The sequence below is a fragment of the Leopardus geoffroyi genome, chromosome B1 (assembly GCF_018350155.1).
Source record: "Leopardus geoffroyi isolate Oge1 chromosome B1, O.geoffroyi_Oge1_pat1.0, whole genome shotgun sequence".
NCBI classification, from domain to species: Eukaryota; Metazoa; Chordata; class Mammalia; order Carnivora; family Felidae; genus Leopardus; species Leopardus geoffroyi.
In genome coordinates, this window is record NC_059327.1 from 95,864,770 (window position 1) to 95,882,237 (window position 17,468).

The 17,468-nt window shown below is 36.1% G+C and overlaps 1 protein-coding gene across 3 annotated transcripts in view; it reads left to right on the forward strand.

Annotated features, from left to right (window-relative positions):
* SCLT1 (sodium channel and clathrin linker 1) overlaps positions 1 to 16,755 on the forward strand; it is a 220,950-nt gene extending 204,195 nt beyond the window's left edge. For 2 of the 3 annotated variants that reach the window (XM_045467740.1, XM_045467749.1), the window contains 3 exons: positions 6,196 to 6,274; positions 12,189 to 12,284; positions 16,231 to 16,755. In XM_045467740.1, the coding sequence (XP_045323696.1) occupies positions 6,196 to 6,274; positions 12,189 to 12,284; positions 16,231 to 16,293 (238 nt within the window). In that variant the 3' untranslated portion in view covers positions 16,294 to 16,755. Of the gene's footprint in view, positions 1 to 6,195; positions 6,275 to 12,188; positions 12,285 to 16,230 lie in introns of those variants that run through there. The other variant, XR_006709835.1, reaches the window with a different exon arrangement.
* The last annotated feature ends 713 nt before the right edge of the window (positions 16,756 to 17,468 follow it).

A 17,468-nucleotide genomic window follows, 5' to 3' on the forward strand; every position in this document is an offset into this window, starting at 1 on the left:
ATTCCTTTACTTAGAAGATGAGAATAATAACTACTTTGCAAGCTTAAAGTAATAAGTACTGTAGTAAAGTTAAGGTACAGTAGCAAACTCTCTTGGCTGATGTCCACTTAATCTTATAACAACATTAACCTGTGAACTAAATTTCTGTGCAAAGAATTCTGACCAGTGTCCAAAGCATTCTCCATGCCCTTGCTTTAATTCACTTCACTCTAGTGTTGTTATCTGTCACTTGCTTTACAAGTGTCCCTATGTTTGCTCCCAAACCAGGTTATGCCAGTTGTACTTGTATTAGAAATACATAATAAAACAGTGATACATGACTACAGAAAAAGTTATTATTTCTTTCAAAACTGAATTGTATACTTTGGAGAATTTGCTATTGAAATACATTTGGACAAGCAACTCTAAAAGAATAGAGGGAATACTATAACGATTTAGAGAATTCTGTATTTGGATTGCTTGCCAAGTGCCTTTGAATGCTTGAACCACATTTATGAAGCCAGAAGTGGAAATAGTTATAGATGATACATTATAGATGTGGTTTTTGTAAGAAAGACATTCAACGTTGAAACACTCCAATCAGTGTGGTCATACTTTAAAACATAGAGATCTAAAAACAAACAAACAAACAAACAAAAAAAAAAAACAAAAAAAAAAACCACTTTGTATATTCTAGACTAGAGGTCCAGACAAAATCCTTATCCTTCCTTGGGCCTCAGACCTCTTAAAAATTCAGGAAATCTATGGATCCTCTTCCCAGAAAAGATAAACACACAAGATCTTGCAGATAGTTTCAGGGTGCTTGTGAACATACATATATATAGCCTGTCTGTGGACCACAGATGGAGAACCTTTGCCTTAGTTCCCACTATCCACCCACTTTCACCTCAAATTGATGAATTTGAGACTTTATCAATGTTGATTATAATATTTTATGGAATATTTTGTGGAAAAGCACTGAATGTTTTCTTAATATATACAGCATTTATTACTTTGCTAAATTATTTTGTGAGATTTTACTTACACAGAAGGCAGTAAATGAATTATATTTTACAATGTATTTTCTAAATTACATTTTGTAGGCATGACTAGGATTTTCTGTCACATATTAATTATATAAGTGAACTGAAAGTATTTAGGACACCGATGGGCTAAGCAGTTCCCAGTGTTATAAGGAATTCCTCATTCACATACTCTTACATTAAAATTGGCAGACGATAGGGGCACCTGGGTGGCTCAATCATTTGAGCGTCTGACTCTTGATTTCAGCTCAGGTCATGATCTCTGGGGTCAGGAGATCAAGTCCCACATCAGGTTCCACACTGAGCATGAGGCCTGCTTAAGATTCTCTCTGCCCCTCCCTCAATCACACATGCACAGGCACTCTCTCTAAAAAAAGAAAAAAAAATTGGTAGAGGACAATAATTTTACCTTAAATCTTGCAACATATTGTGTAATATACTAGAAATTATATAGAGAAATTGCGTACAACTTCATTTAAATTCTTTAATTAGCATAAAATATTCTTTAAGTGCCATAATGTCATACAGAAATGAAATGTCATCTGTCTCTTTACTTTCTGGCAGGCTACGCTTAAATCATCCCTGACAGGTAGGAATGTTTCTGTTGTTAAAGATTTCTAATGAAGAGATTATATAGCTGTACTTGGTGAGTGTTTCAAGTGTAATACCACTGTGAAACTCTGAAGTCTTATTTTATGTTTATCCTAAATCACTAATGATATAGGGAACTTTCAATTATGTTCTCTAATGAAGAGAAAATTCTCATAGATAATACATTGAGTTAGATCATCCTCCCACGTCTTTCCTTTATCCCTGCAGTGAAATATCCTGACAAAGAAATAAGGAGTTGCTGAAGACTGACAGGCAGACTCTAGGAGGTCTCAGGGGATAGAGTTGGCAAAACCACTTTTCTCTCCACCCTTTAATACCTTCTAAAATTTCAATCAGAAGTGAGATTGAAGGAAATGCATAACTGAAAAATAACCTTTTCTTAGGCACTTCGAATCCTTTGTTAGAAAGAACTAGAATATAAATAAATCTAAATAAATAAAAATAACCTTTATCTAAAAATATGTTTTGTGGTAGATTCCTCAGTAAATGTTTGTTGAACAAATAAGGAATAAAATTTTCTAACTGCCAGGTTTTCTACAGAAATTTAGCCATAAATCACATTTTTATTGATACCCGGTATGTAAAGCACTGTGGTAAATACTATGAAAACTAAAAACAATCCCCTCTTTAAACGTTTCCCATTATACTTGGGGAAGTGTGTGTGTATACATACATATTATGTATGCTTACACATATAAATGACTTGCATAATAGAGAATTGCTAAATGTCTTGTAACATAAAAGAAGTATCAAAGCTTTAATTTGAGAAGAGAACTGTCTGGATTAAAATGAACTGAAAAGGAGGTATAGAAAGAGAAGGGGGCAAAGGTGGAATCTTAAGAGTTTAAAGGGAAATCTAAAAAAAGGATACAGAAAATGACATAAACATGAGTCTAAAGGTGTTACATATATGGCTTGTATGTGAGACAGTGAGAACCTAACTGAAGTAGAAGATTCCTATTGGAGATAAGGTTGGAAAGATAGTATACAAAATTTTGGAGGATTTTGAATGCCACTCTCAGGAATTGGATTATTTTGTCCAATAGCAGAAAGCCACTGGAAATTATTATTTAAGGAAGTAAATTATAAAAGTGACTTAGAGAAATACATTCATGATGTGTGGGTTAGACATGGAAAACCACTATATTAATTGAGTGCTTTTTGTGCAATGTGATGTACTTTGCAAAATTTTTTCACTTGATATTGAGAAGCCTGATCATTTGGCTTTTGTAATAAATCTAAAAATTAAGTTATAAGAACTTGAGTTGTGATGCTAAGGCTCTATAAACATGAAGAACGGATACAAGAGACATTGCAAAGGAAGAGTCTTTTAGGGAGTCTCTTTAGGGGCAAACTAGATGTTGCATTTAAGAGAAGATAAGAAATAGAGTTGAGGTGGTTTAACGTAGGCAATGAGGGCAAAGATGTCACTGATATAAAAATTTAGTGCCAAGGGGCACCTGGGTGGCTCATTTGGTTAAGCATCCCAACTCTTAGTTTCAGCTCAGATCACAATTTCAGTGTCATGAGTTCAAGTCCCACATTGGGCTCTGTGCTGACAGAGTGGAATCTACTTGGTATTCTCTCTCTCCCTTTCTCTCTGCCCCTTCCCTGCTCTCTCTCTCTCTTTCTCTCTTTCAAAATAAATAAATAAACTTAAAAAAAAATTGTTAATTGAGTGGCAAGATGAGAAGTAGGTTTTCAGGGAAAAATCAAAAAGTTTGATATTAGGCATGTTAAATTTGAATATAACATTTTAGGGAAGAATTCAGAAATAAAGCTATATAATGTATTAGGTTTTTAAGTGAATTTATAAATATTTATATTCCTAGGATGTCTAGTACCCAAACTCACACATATATATTCTTTCACATATTCATTCAGCTAACATTTAGCAATTGCCTGCCATGTTGCAGTGTAGGCGAGTGGTTAAGAACACAGACCTTGGAACAAAAGGGCCCAGTTTTTGAATCCTGACTCTACAATTGGACTAGCTATATGACCTAACTTTATTTTTAAATTTCTCACTTGTTTAAATTTTATTTTATTTTATTTAACTTTATTGTTAAAATTCTCATGTGTTTAAATTTTCTCATTTGTAAAACTGGGGATCTCATAGGGTTATCAAGAAAACTAAATAAGTTAATTTAAATAAAACACCCAAAGTGCCTGGCATATAGTAAGCACTATGAAAGTGTTTGCTGTTCTTATCACCATCATCTTCACTATTACTTGCCAAGCTCTGTTGAGTACCAGATTGTAAGGATACAAAGATGAATAACAAACTTGCTCACCATCCAGTGGGGGTTACAGAACTTGATGCACAACAGAATAAGTATTTACATGGATTTAAAATAACTTAAAGTTAATAATTTGATCTTTGTGGTCTTAAATTTTGTGAAAAATCACTATTTAATAGTATTTGTTAGAAATTATTACTATCATATAAATTATGTTTTTTTTAATTTTTTTTAATGTTTATTTTTGAGAGAGAGAAGAGCACAAGTGGAGACTATCCTATAAATTGTCATGCGTAAGTGGTTTAGGCATCAAGTTATGCAGAAGGTGTTTTCTGAAAAGGTTTTATATAAACTGAATGTTGGCTAACTTTATAAATGGGATCACTGTATCATTTTAATCTCAGTATTACTCAAAGGTTATTTCTCATCAGCACTAATGTGCATAATTTTACCTTTAATTAATTTGGCCTAGAAGACCAGCCATGTTGGTCATTTTGCCTCTCTTTGTTATATCATGTTGAGGAGCAGCAGTAATTTTAAGCTACACAAGGTACTTTTTGCACAGTGATTTATTCTACATTATTATTACCAAAATATAGCAAAGATAAAACATTTGGGTTTGTCTGTCATAGAATCCATGATAGATACTCAGTCTTCTTCCTCATTGTCAGTGTTCTATATGGATGAAGCCACTGAGTTAGAATAAGGCATTTCCCTCTGAGTTCTATTATGGCAACAGCTATGTGTTGCTCTTGGCCCATAGTGTTCAGTAAATATTTGTGGAATTGATTTGTGGGTGACATTATTTTTTGTTCTCTCCTATGTATTTATAACAGATTGCTTGCTCAAGATTTTAACAACTATTCATTCAAATGTAGGACACCTGAGGGGCTTACCAAGTTTTTACACCATGCAGCTCATTTGGAAAAACTTTAAAGCTGAAGTTATTTTAGAAGTGTTCATTTGTTGATTTATTTAAGCAGAAGTAAGGTCAAAGATAAAAACTAGTCCTGAATTAACAGAGTATTTTAATACTCAGAAATTTATTTGGTCTTTTAAAAAAATTGTTTTTAATGTTTTATTTTTGAGAGAGACAGAGACAGTGTGAGCGGGGGAGGGACTGAGAGACCGGGAGACACAGAATCTGAAGCAGGCTCCAGGCTCCAAGCTGTCAGCACAGAGCCCAATGTGGGACTCAAACTTATGAACCATGATATCATGACCTGAGCTGAAGTCGGCCACTCAACCGACTGAGCCACCCAGGAACCCCTAAAATTATTTTTGAGACTACATTGTATCTACTTTTTTTATGTTATGTGTATGTTTGTTTGTTTGTTTGTTTGTTTATGGAGGAGAGAGAAAACGAGTGGGGGGAGGGGCAGAAAGAATCCCAAGCAGGCTCTACTCTGTCAGCACAGAGCCCAATGCGGTGCTTGAACTCACGAACCATGAGATCATGACCTGAGCTGAAATCAAGAGTCAGACACTGAACCAACTGAGGCACCCAGGTACCCCCATTGTACCTACTTCTAAATTGAGACTCTTGAACAAAATACCTTTGGCCAAAAATAAAACAATGCTTATATGTTGGATTAAAAACAGAAAAGAAAAAAGACAGCCAGCACAATGCATAGGATAAACACAGCTATTAAAGCATAAAGGATATGAATGTATAAAATATAGCACATATACAACCAAAACATAAATACCAATCCTGAATATACTACAATGAAATGATGTTGGAGTGATTAACATTACCTTCAATTTCCAAGAGCTGAATTTCTCTAAGAAGCACTGTATATGAATCCTAAAAATGCATACTCTAGCTAAGAATCACGATAGCTTATGAGATTTTACAGTACCAAATACTGTATCTGTTTAATGTGGATATATATTCATTTTAATGCCTAATAATACCTCAAGATAATAATATTGAAGACACTTGAGCGCTTTCTGAATATACGTGTGTGGGTTTTTTCTGCTTTTGGTGGTAAAATATACATAAAATTTAACATTTTAACATTTTTTTAGTTGTAATAAAATACACATAAAATTTACCATCTTAGTCATTTTTAGGTGTACAGTTCAATAGTGTCCAGGGTATTCACATTGTTGTACAGCCAGTCTCCAGAATACATGTGCATTTTATAAAGTAAGGAGTCCTGTAAAATATAGTCTATTAATCAGAGACCTTATTTTGCACATAAGATAATTTTGTTCAAAACATGAGCATATATCTCACTAAAAAGGATTCTTTTTTGTTACATTTTTGAACAATTATATTAATGGCTTTGGTTGGGGGGATGTCTCTTGATTAATAGGAGTGAGCTGAGTCGACAGAAACTTCATACCCAAGAGCTGCTTTCTCAGCTGGAAATGGCAAATGAAAAGGTAGTTGAGGTAAGATAATGACTCTCCCGGGAAGTACTTTCTGCTGCAGCTTGATACACATGTTATAGAATTTTACCTGAGCCAACTCCAAATTAATTCTACTTGGAAATGACCATACAGATGTGAGTATTCCTTGTAGAGAAATCATCCATAACCCTAAAAGTCCACATTTTATAATGTGAATAAAAGCTTTGAAAGTCAGTGATTCATCATATGTAAATGACAAAAGGTAGAGCTCTTATTTCATTTTCACCAATATAACTTGTGCAGTGTTGCAGAAAATGTGTTAAGATCCCCTTCATTTCTAAGCATGTCTAAGATTATATTTGTTAGCCCATTCCTCTTATTTTGTTTTAATCCAACACAAAAGATATGTAGTAATTACTTTTGCCTACTGGAATACATTAAAATACTCCTTTAGATTAATGCTTTATTTATTTTTTTTTTTCAATGTTTATTTATTTTTGGGACAGAGAGAGACAGAGCATGAACGGGGTAGGGGCAGAGAGAGAGGGAGACACAGAATGGGAAACAGGCTCCAGGCTCTGAGCCATCAGCCCAGAGCCTGACGCGGGGCTCGAACTCCCGGACCGCGAGATCGTGACCTGGCTGAAGTCGGACGCTTAACCGACTGCGCCACCCAGGCGCCCCTATTTTTTTTTTTTTTTTAATGTTTGTTTATTTTAGAGAGACAGAGCACAAACAAGAGGAAGGGCAGAGAGAGAAGGAGACACAGAATCCAAAGCAGCCTCCAGGTTCTGAGCTGTCAGCACAGAGCCCAGTGCAGGGGTAGAACTCACGAGCTGTGAGATCATGACCTGAGCTGAAGTCAGCCGCTTAACCAACTAAGCCACCCAGCCACTCCTAGATTAATTAATGCTTTAGAGCTAAATGCAGCAAAAGTTCACCATTTTTCTCTTTGAATCTTTAAAAAAAAAAGTTAACAATTCTAGATTATGATTAGAGCTTTCTAGAACTCTAGTTCTTCATTTGATGTTCTAATGTCAAATGTATTTGTTGGAATTTCATCAATAGGCTATTATGGTCTGCTGTATTTTTGTGGCCATCTATAAAAGTCACAGTGAAATAATTACTCTCAAGTTTCAAAGCATTATAAATTGATATGAGCCATTTAGGAAACAAACAATAGCCATTAAAATACTTACTGTAGTTTTTGGGGCGCCTGGGTGGCTCGGTCGGTTAAGCGTCCAACTTCAGCTCAGGTCATGATCTCACGGTCCGTGAGTTCGAGCCCCGCGTCGGGCTCTGTGCTGACCGCTCAGAGCCTGGATCCTTTTTCAGATTCTGTGTCTCCCTCTCTCTCTGCCCCTCCCCTGTTCATGCTCTGTCTCTCTCTGTCTCAAAAATAAATAAACGTTAAAAAAAAATACTTACTGTAGTTTTTTACTTCCAGGAATCTGTACTTAAGGAAATAATTTAAAATATGAAAAAAATAAATGCAGATATTCAACACAATAATGTTAATAATATTAGAAGATCAAAATCAACCAAAATGATCAGTTAAAAAAGAACAGTTGTATATATTATGATTTACCTAATCTAGACTGTGCCTTAACCATGGAAAATGTATGGTTAAGCATTGAAAAATGCATATTATATGTAGTCTGATGATAACCTATGAAAATGATTATAGATGATGGGATTTTTTCCCCCAGGTTTTTTCTAGTGTTAATGATGTACCTTTTAAATTTAAGAGTATATATTTAAATATCTTGGTAAATTGAAACAGCCAATATGGTTCTCTTCATAAAATTTCATTTTGCTTTTGGGCACAATAAAATATATAATAAGCTCATTTTAGCAATATATTGTTATTTCAGCACTTTTTATTACTAGACATGACATTCACTGTTATCACTTATATGTTAGGGTCTGGGAACGATGTAGTTCTTCATAGAAAATGTGTTTTTCTTACTATTCCTGATTAGACTGGTATTAGTCTCTCAATTTAGACAGGTGCCAGAAAACTACATAACAATTCTAGTTGTACAAAACTTTTCTTTTTTCAGGCTAGTAGGTATGGAGAGCACTAGTACATTTTTTTAATTGATAATTTCTTTGAACTTGTCTGCCTGACAGCATATTATGACAGATTTATATTCATGATGTCCATATAGTTTCCTGAGGCAGCTCTAACAAATATTACAAACTTGATGGTTTAAACAACAGAAATGTATTGTCTCACAATTCTGAAGGCCAGAAGTACAAAATCAAGAAGTCAACAGGATGGGTTCCCTCTGAGGGTTCTGAGGAAGAATCTTCCATGCTTCTCTCTTACCTTCTGGTGGCTTCCAGAATTGCTTGGCTTGTAGATGGTGTTCTCCTTGTGTCTTCCTGCAGTCTTCCCCTTGTACATGTCCATGTACAAATTTTCCCTTTTTATGAAGATACTAGGCATATTGGATTAGGATCCACCCTAAAAACCTTAAAACCTCACTTTAATCATCAGCAAAGACCCTATTTCTTTTTTTTTTTTTTTTTTTTAATTTATTTTGAGAGAGAGTCCATACATGAGCAGGGGAGGGGCAGAGAGAGAGAGAGGGAGAGGAGAGGGGAGGGGAGGAGAGAGGGGAGGGGAGAGGAAGGGGAAAGGCAGGGGAGAGGGAGAGGAGAAGGAGAGGAGAGGAGATCACCAAGCAAGCTCCATGCTCAACGTGGAGTTTTACATGGGACTCGATCTCAAAACCGTTAGATCATGATCTGAGCCAAAATCAAGAGTTGGGCACTTAACCAACTGAGCCACCCATTCCTTGAATTTTAAGTGAACTTTAAGAATGGCAATGTCACAGGGCATCTGGGTGGCTCAGTTGGTTAAACGTTGGATTTTGGCTCAGGTCATGATCTCACAGTTCATGAGTTTGAGCCCTGCGTCAAGCTCTGTGGTGACAGCTCAGAGTCTGGAGCCTGCTTGGGATTCTGTGTCTGCCTCTCTCTCTGCCCCTCCCCTGCTCGAACTCTCTCTCTCTCTTTCTCTCTCTCAAAAATAAATAAACATTTAGGGGCGCCTGGGTGGCGCAGTCGGTTAAGCGTCCGACTTCAGCCAGGTCACGATCTCGCGGTCCGTGAGTTCGAGCCCCGCGTTGGGCTCTGGGCTGATGGCTCAGAGCCTGGAGCCTGTTTCCCATTCTGTGTCTCCCTCTCTCTCTCTGCCCCTCCCCGTTCATGCTCTGTCTCTCTCTGTCCCAAAAATAAATAAAACGTTGAAAAAAAAAAAATTTTTTTTTAAAAAAAAAATAAATAAACATTTAAAAAAAGTAAAAGAATGGCAATGTCGCAGTGTCTCTAGAAGCTTGCTGTAGCATAGTAGTTACTTTTTACTTTGAGAGAGACAGTATGAATGGGGGAAGGGCAGAGAGTGGGGGGAGAGAGAGAATCCCAAGCAGGTTCTGCACTGTCAGCGCAGAGCCCAGTAAGGGCTTGAACCCATGAAACTGCGAGATCGTGACTTGAGCCCAAATGGAGTCAGATGCTTAACCGACTGAGCCACCCAGGTGCCCCTCTAGCATAGTAGTTCTAAATGCACCAGCAAACAGCATCAACATCAATTAAGAACTTGGTAGGAGTACATATTCTCACAACTCATCCCATCCTACTGAAGTTTTAGTTGTGAGGCCCAACAGCCTGTGTTTTCAAACTCCAGGTGATTCTGAAGCAGTGATCTAGCGTCTCAAGGGTAATGTCATATATTGAAAGTCTTGTTCTTAACCTCTGATTCACTTTCTTTGGTAACGTGTAGAGGGGGAAAAGAACAATTTAGTCAAAGTATAATTTTAAAAACTATTAATGTGGAGATCTATCTTTGCATTTTATAAGGGGTAAAATGATATTCAGATTTTTATCCAAATCAGCCAGGAGAAGGTCAAACTTTCACTCTTCACAGATGACATGATACTTTATATGGAAAACCCAAAAGATTCCACCAAAAAACTGCTAGAATTGATTCATGAATTCAACAAAGTTGCAGGATATAAAATCAACCTACAGAAATCGGTTGCATTCCTATACACCAACAATGAAGCGACAGAGAGATCAAGGAATCGGTCCGATTTACAGTTGCACCAAAAACCATAAAATACCTAGGAATAAATCTAACCAAAGAGGTGAAAAACCTATACACTGAAAACTATAGAAAGCTTATGAAAGAAATTGAGGAAGATACAAAAAAATGGAAGAAGATTCCATGCTCCTGGATAGGAAGAACAAATATTTTTAAAATGTCGATACTACCCAAAGCAATCTACATATTCAATGCAATCCCTATCAAAATAACACCAGCATTCTTCACAGAGCTAGAACAAACAATCCTAAAATTTGTATGCAACCAGAAAAGACCCCGAATAGCCAAAGCAATCTTGAAAAAGAAAACCAAAGTAGGAGGCATCACAATCCCAGACTTCAAGTTATACTACAAAGATGTAATCTTCAAGGTACTGGCACAAGAACAGATACTCAGATCAATGGAATAGAATAGAGAACCCAGAAATGGACCCACAAACATATGGCCAACTAATCTTCAACAAAGTGGGAAAGGATATCCAATAGAATAAAGACAGTCTGTTCAGCAACTAGTGCTGGGAAAACTGGACAGCGACATGCAGAAGAATGAACCTGGACCACTTTCTTACACCATACACAAAAATAAACTCAAAATGGATGAAAGACCTCAATGTAAAACAGGAAGCCATCAAAATCCTCGAGGAGAAAGCAGGCAAAAACCTCTTTGATCTTGTCCACAGCAACTTCTTACTCAACATGTCTCTGGAGGCAAGGGAAATAAAAGCAAAAATGAACTACTGGGACCTCATCAAAATAAAAAGCTTCTGCACAGCAAAGGAAACAATCAGCAAAACTAAAAGGCAACCAACAGAATGGGAGAAGATATTTGCAAATGACATATCAGAGAAAGGGTTAGTATCCAAAATCTATAAAGAACTTATCAAACTCAACACCCAAAAAACAAATAATCCAATGAAGAAATGGGCAAAAGACATGAATAGACACTTCTCCAAAGAAGACATCCAGACGGCCAACTGACACATGAAAAAGTGCTCAACATCACTCATCATCAGGGAAATACAAATCAAAACCACAATGAGATGCCACCTTATACCTGTCAGAATGGCTAACATTAACAACTCAGGCAACAACAGATGTTGGCGAGGATGAGGAGAAAGAGGACCTCTTTTTCATTGTTGGTGGGAATGCAAGCTGGTGCAGCCACTCTGGAAAACAGTATGGAGGTTCCTCAAAATAAAAATAGAACTACCCTTCGACCCAGCAATTGCACTATTAGGCATTTATCCAAGGGATACAGGGATGCTGTTTCGAAGGAACACATGCACCCCCATGTTTATAGCAGCACTATCAACAATAGCCAAAGTATGGAAAAAGCCCAAATGTCCATCGATGGATGAATGGATAAAGAAGAAGTGGTATATGTATACAATGGAGTATTACTCGGCAATGAAAAAGAATGAAATCTTGCCATTTGCAACTACGTGGATGGAACTGGAGGGTATTATGCTAAGTGAAATTAGTCAGAAAAAGACAAAAATCATATGATTTCACTCATATGAGGACTTTAAGAGACAAAACAGATGAACATAAGGGAAGGGAAACAAAAATAATATGAAAACAGGGAGATAAAACAGAAGAGACTCATAAATATGGGGAACAAACTGAGGGTTACTAGAGGGGGTGTGGGAGGGGGGATGGGCTAAATGGGTAAGGGGCACTTAGGAATCTACTCCTGAAATCATTGTTGCACTATATGCTAACTAACTTGGATATAAATTTAAAAAAATAAAAAATGATATTCAGATTTTGTATTGATTATTCCACAAAACCTTTCAATGTCACATACGGATTTTTAACTTGTTTACTTTATATTTCCCCTTAACAGAATGAAAAACTAATTCTAGAGCATCAAGAAAAAGCCAACAGACTTCAAAGGCGTCTAAGTCAGGCAGAACAGAGGGCGGCTTCAGCTTCCCAGCAGGTAGGGAGCTTCCTCATTATCCCTGGTTAGTAAATAGTCTGAGTAGATCAAAGATAAGTAAAATTCCTCAAAAGCTCCCAGGGAACTAGTAGTTTTATTTTTACTTGATTAAACTGTTTAAAATTAGTCTTTTTAATGTTTGAGATTGAAATAATAAACTTTAAAAACAGAAATAAACATGGTCTCCTAAACTGACACCAAAATCTAGACCTCTGCTGCCAGATTGGTAGCTACTAGGCCTAAGCAGCTGTTTTAATTTAAATTAATTATTAAAATTAAATAAATTACAATTTGAAAACCTCATTAACACTGGCTGGCTTTCAGATGCTTGTATGTAACTATGGTTCTCATATTGGACAGCATAAATAGAACTCAATGATCACAAAAAGTTCTCTTGGACAGCACTGTTCTAGAATTTTGTTCTAAGCATGTATCACTGACAGATTTGTAAGTAGAAAACATCACTTTGAGTGTAATGCTTCAAACTGCAGTAACTTTGTTTTTATTGTAGTTTTAAATGGAAAATTTTACTTGGCCTATAGGTTACCTTCATTTAATGTGCATTTGTATATAACCATATAAATCTAAAATACTGTCTGAAAGTTATCCATTGGGAAATAGACTAGAAATGCAGAACATCAATAAAATACAAAGGGGTAATTACTCATAATTTATGCACATCATATAAAGGAAATGCACCATTTGTTCTAAAGTAGGAGCAATAGTCCCTCCTATTAGGAACAATGTGAGATCATTTAGTGATTATAAAGATAGGCTGGAAACCGTTTAGATAGATAGATGGATAGATATAGATAGGCAGAGAAACCAAGTTACTACATTATTAATTACATTTGTTTATAAAAACTGTTTCAATCAGGGGTGCCTGGGTGGCTCAGTCAGTTAAGCGTCCGACTTCAGCTCAGGTTTGATCTCATGGTTTGTGAGTTCGAGCCCCACATTGGGCTCTGTGCTGACAGCTCGGAGCCTGAAGCCTGCTTCGGATTCTGTGTCTCCCTCTCTCTGTTCCTCCCCGACTCGCTCGCTCTCTCTCTCTCTCTCAAAAATAAAGATTAAAAAAAATTTTTTTTAACTGTTTTCAATCAAAATTAATATTATGTACAGATATTACAGCATTTCCTAATAGTAAAGCAGCTCTAAATACTCACTGAATTCAGTTTATGTATGTGATATTTGTAGATTTTTTTTTTAATCTACTTCTGATTTGAACATGGCATGGCATTTAAGAAAATGCAGTAATTTGCTCTTCTGTTCTCCTCCCTCTCGAAAGTAATTAGAGGGGCGCCTGGGTGGCTCAGTCGGTTAAGCGTCCGACTTCGGCTCAGGTCATGATCTCACAGTTCGTGAGTTCGAGCCCTGCGTCGGGCTCTGGGCTGACAGCTCAGAGCCTGGAGCCTGCTTCACATTCTGTGTCTCCCTCTCTCTCTGCCCCTTCCCTGCTCATGCTCTGTCTCTCTCTGTCTCAAAAATAAATAAACATTAAAAAAAAAAGTAATTAGAGCTTTACCAAATAAACTTATGAACTTACGAATGAATGTAGTAAGTTATTAATCATTCAAGAAACCATTGTTTTGGGTGTCCCGGGCAGTAACTTAAGAGTGGATGTTTTAGTGTCAGGCAAATAGCCTGGTGCCATTAAGTAGCCATGTGATTTGGGACAATTTCAACTTTTCTAAGCCTCAGTTTCTTCATGTTTGATGTAGTGTAATAACACCTCCCTTACAGAGTTATTGAAAGGTCGAAAAGATTAACACATATAAACACTTAGTATAATCATTAAGTGGTAAGTATTTAGTTATATAAGAAATTCAATTTCTATATCACAGTCCTTAAGTCTTCAAGTTTACCTTTTTTAAAGAATATGGTAAAGAAAATGCCTACTTAAAATTAACTACCTTAAGTTCTATAGTAAAAAGAGTACATTTACAGAACCTTAACTGGATAATCCAGTTTGGCAGCTAGTTTAGTCTCCCTCCTGACAGAATTAAACCCAAACAGTACAACATTGATTTTTCTTCTGTGATTTAAACTCTCTAATGACAGACATTTCACCATTCTCTTTATGAGATTTTTTTTAATGTTATGTCAGTAACCACTTTACAGTTTTTTTCCTTAAGCTTTTCTCCTTCCATCCCATTTTCATTTGGAGATGAAAAGTAATCATTGAGCATTCTCCCCATCCACAGAAAGGAATTTATACCCTGGAATTAATTTTTCTGTTTTAAATGAGTTCAAGTTATAAACTTCCTTTCTTTAGACATATTCGGCTTTTTAAATCTTTATCTTTGCTTTCTCTGGATTCTAATTTTTCCATTTTACCCTAAAAACTGGAAACTGCAATTATAAAGACTACCCTGCTAAGGGCCTGATATTTAATGAAAGAAAGGAGTTGAAGAATTACTATTTCCTCTACTGTGTACATCATACTTACCAGTGCAGCCCAACGTCATGCACAAGCCCTGCATTGTACTGAACCCTCCATGTTCTAAATGTGCTATTCTGATGAACTTTTTCTGTACGTTCTTCATCCATCTTTGGACTGTGGTTATATGTTCTAAATGTATCAGTCTAAACTAATGAAAGCCCTACTGTGTTCTTTTGACCAGCGTGATGAAGCCTTTCTAAGCAAGAACACAAAACCTAAAAACTATGAAAAGAAATTAATAAAATGTGAACCATGTAAAATTTCAAATATCTGCATTTTAAAAAGCCATAGTCAATGAAAAATTGAGAAAAATATCTGCAATACATGTGACAAAAGCAGTATCTTTTATATAAAGAGTGACTAAGTCAACAAAAAGTACAACGTACAACAAAAAACATATTTGCAGAAAAGGGAAGACAGATGTCTTTTAAACATCTAAAAAGATACTCATCCTCATTCATAAGACAAATACAGGATTAAACCATAATTGCATACCATTTTTCACCATTTCATGATCATGTCAGATCATGAAGTTTGTTAATACATTAAGCTGGGGGGGCACCTGGGTGGCGCAGTCGGTTAAGCGTCCGACTTCAGCCAGGTCACGATCTCGCGGTCCGTGAGTTCGAGTCCCGCGTCAGGCTCTGGGCTGATGGCTCAGAGCCTGGAGCCTGTTTCCGATTCTGTGTCTCCCTCTCTCTCTGCCCCTCCCCCGTTCATGCTCTGTCTCTCTCTGTCCCAAAAATAAATAAACGTTGAAAAAAAAAAAAATTTAAAAAAAAAAAAAAAAAAAAAAGAAGAATAAAGTAGATCTCACACGGAGCTATTTGTAAGGTAGATCATTCAGAAGGAAAAAAAAAAAGATAAAACGTATATATAGCCTTTTATCATTTTTTTAAATAAAAAGGCGTGAGGAAATACATCCATCTATTCTCATTTAGAATGTATTTCTAGAAATAGAAAACGGAAGTAGTGGTTGTATTTGGTAAGAGGGCTATAGAATGAAGGACAGCAGTAAGAAGACTTTTTTATGATGTATATACTCTTTTGTACTGTTAGATATCTTTCCAGGTGTGTATAATGTCAACTCCAGTTGATATTTAAAGACTATTTTCCTATTAGACCTTTCTTACTAGATTTATCATCCTCTCATTACCAACCTTGTATTGTGCTGGCTCACACTTAGTTTGTATTTTACCCACTTTTCTAATTAGCTTTTACGTATTTTTCATTCATCTGTGAAATATGTTTTGGAATTCTAAGTACTGTATATCATTCTGAGCTATGGAATGCTGTATTTGACATGCATATCTCTAGTGTAATACAGGTATTTTAAAGACTCAAGAGTAAAATAGAAAGGAACACAAAAAATGACCTCTTCCAGGACCCCTTCCAGTCAGATTATTTGCAATAATTGTAAGTTGTGATGCATTATACTTTGTATTAGTGTAAGATTTTCCATAGAAAAAGTAACTACTTACTGATTGTCTATTTTAATTGCAGCTCAGTGTGATTACAGTGCAGAGAAGAAAAGCAGCCTCCATGATGAATCTGGAAAATATTTAAAAATATTCATAGTTCACTCTCAGAACTTTAGAATTGGGAAAACTGTTCGACTAGAAGTGTATTGAAATGGTAAAAACCCATAGAGAATGGTTAAGGCTTGTGTCGTTTTGCAGAAGCATTTTCCATTCTGTTTTGAGGGCTATGGAAAACAACAATGACAGCTTCCTGTAAGTAAAGAAAATATAACCGTATATTGAGCTTCAGTGGAGAATAAAGCCAGCTGAGAAGAATTCATTGCCTTCATCAACGTGTCTATTTTTTAATTCTCCCTTCCTTCCTTTGGAAAAGCATAATAATTTTTAAGCTATACTAATCATGAGAAAGACAATGCTAGAATTTTAATATTTCAGGTTCCATGATTTGAGAATTTTACATCTAATTGTTACCAACTCACTTTTTAAGTTCCCAAGTATCCATTTTATTATAAACTCATAAATGTAATAAATTATGCACTTTCTAAAATGATGCAGTCATGTATTTTAATGTATAATTGTAGTGATTCATTTTTAATTTACACGATTTCCAGTTTTTTTCAAATATTTATATTTAAGAATTTGGGAGGTTTTGTTTTTGTTTTGCTATTACTCAAAGCAGTACTAACAATAAATTCTGAGAATGCATGGGCATTGAATATTGCAGTCTAGTTGATTTTCATAGGTCTAGTTGATTTTCATAGGTCCATGTAGTTAGCTATTCTCTGCTTCTGGTTTGAACTTGGTACACCCTGCTTTCTGGTGATTACAGCACATGAGTTTGCATCTGGTTAACAAGTTAGGAAACTGCTGCAGTAGTCCAGATAAAGGATAATGAATTGAGTTTGAAGTGACATGAAAACATTCATGTGTAAATATTCACCCAGGCAGTCAGAAGCTTAGGACTGGCTCTAACAAACAGATAGAAATGGGGTCTTTGGCATGGTGCTGAGAATTGAAGCACCATGGGGTATAGGAGCTTGCCTTGGGACTTTATGGGATGTGGCTACCTCTTTCTGTCCATTTCTTTTGCTCTAGCTCTGATGGTGGCCTTCTTTTACTTCTGTCAACACATCATCCTTCCTCCCCACAGGATTTCTGTGTATACTTTGCCATCTGCACATTCTTCAGATCACTACTCAAATATCCCTGCCTCGGAAAGCCTTCCAGCCTCCAGACTAGATTAGGTCCCCTTGTACTTCT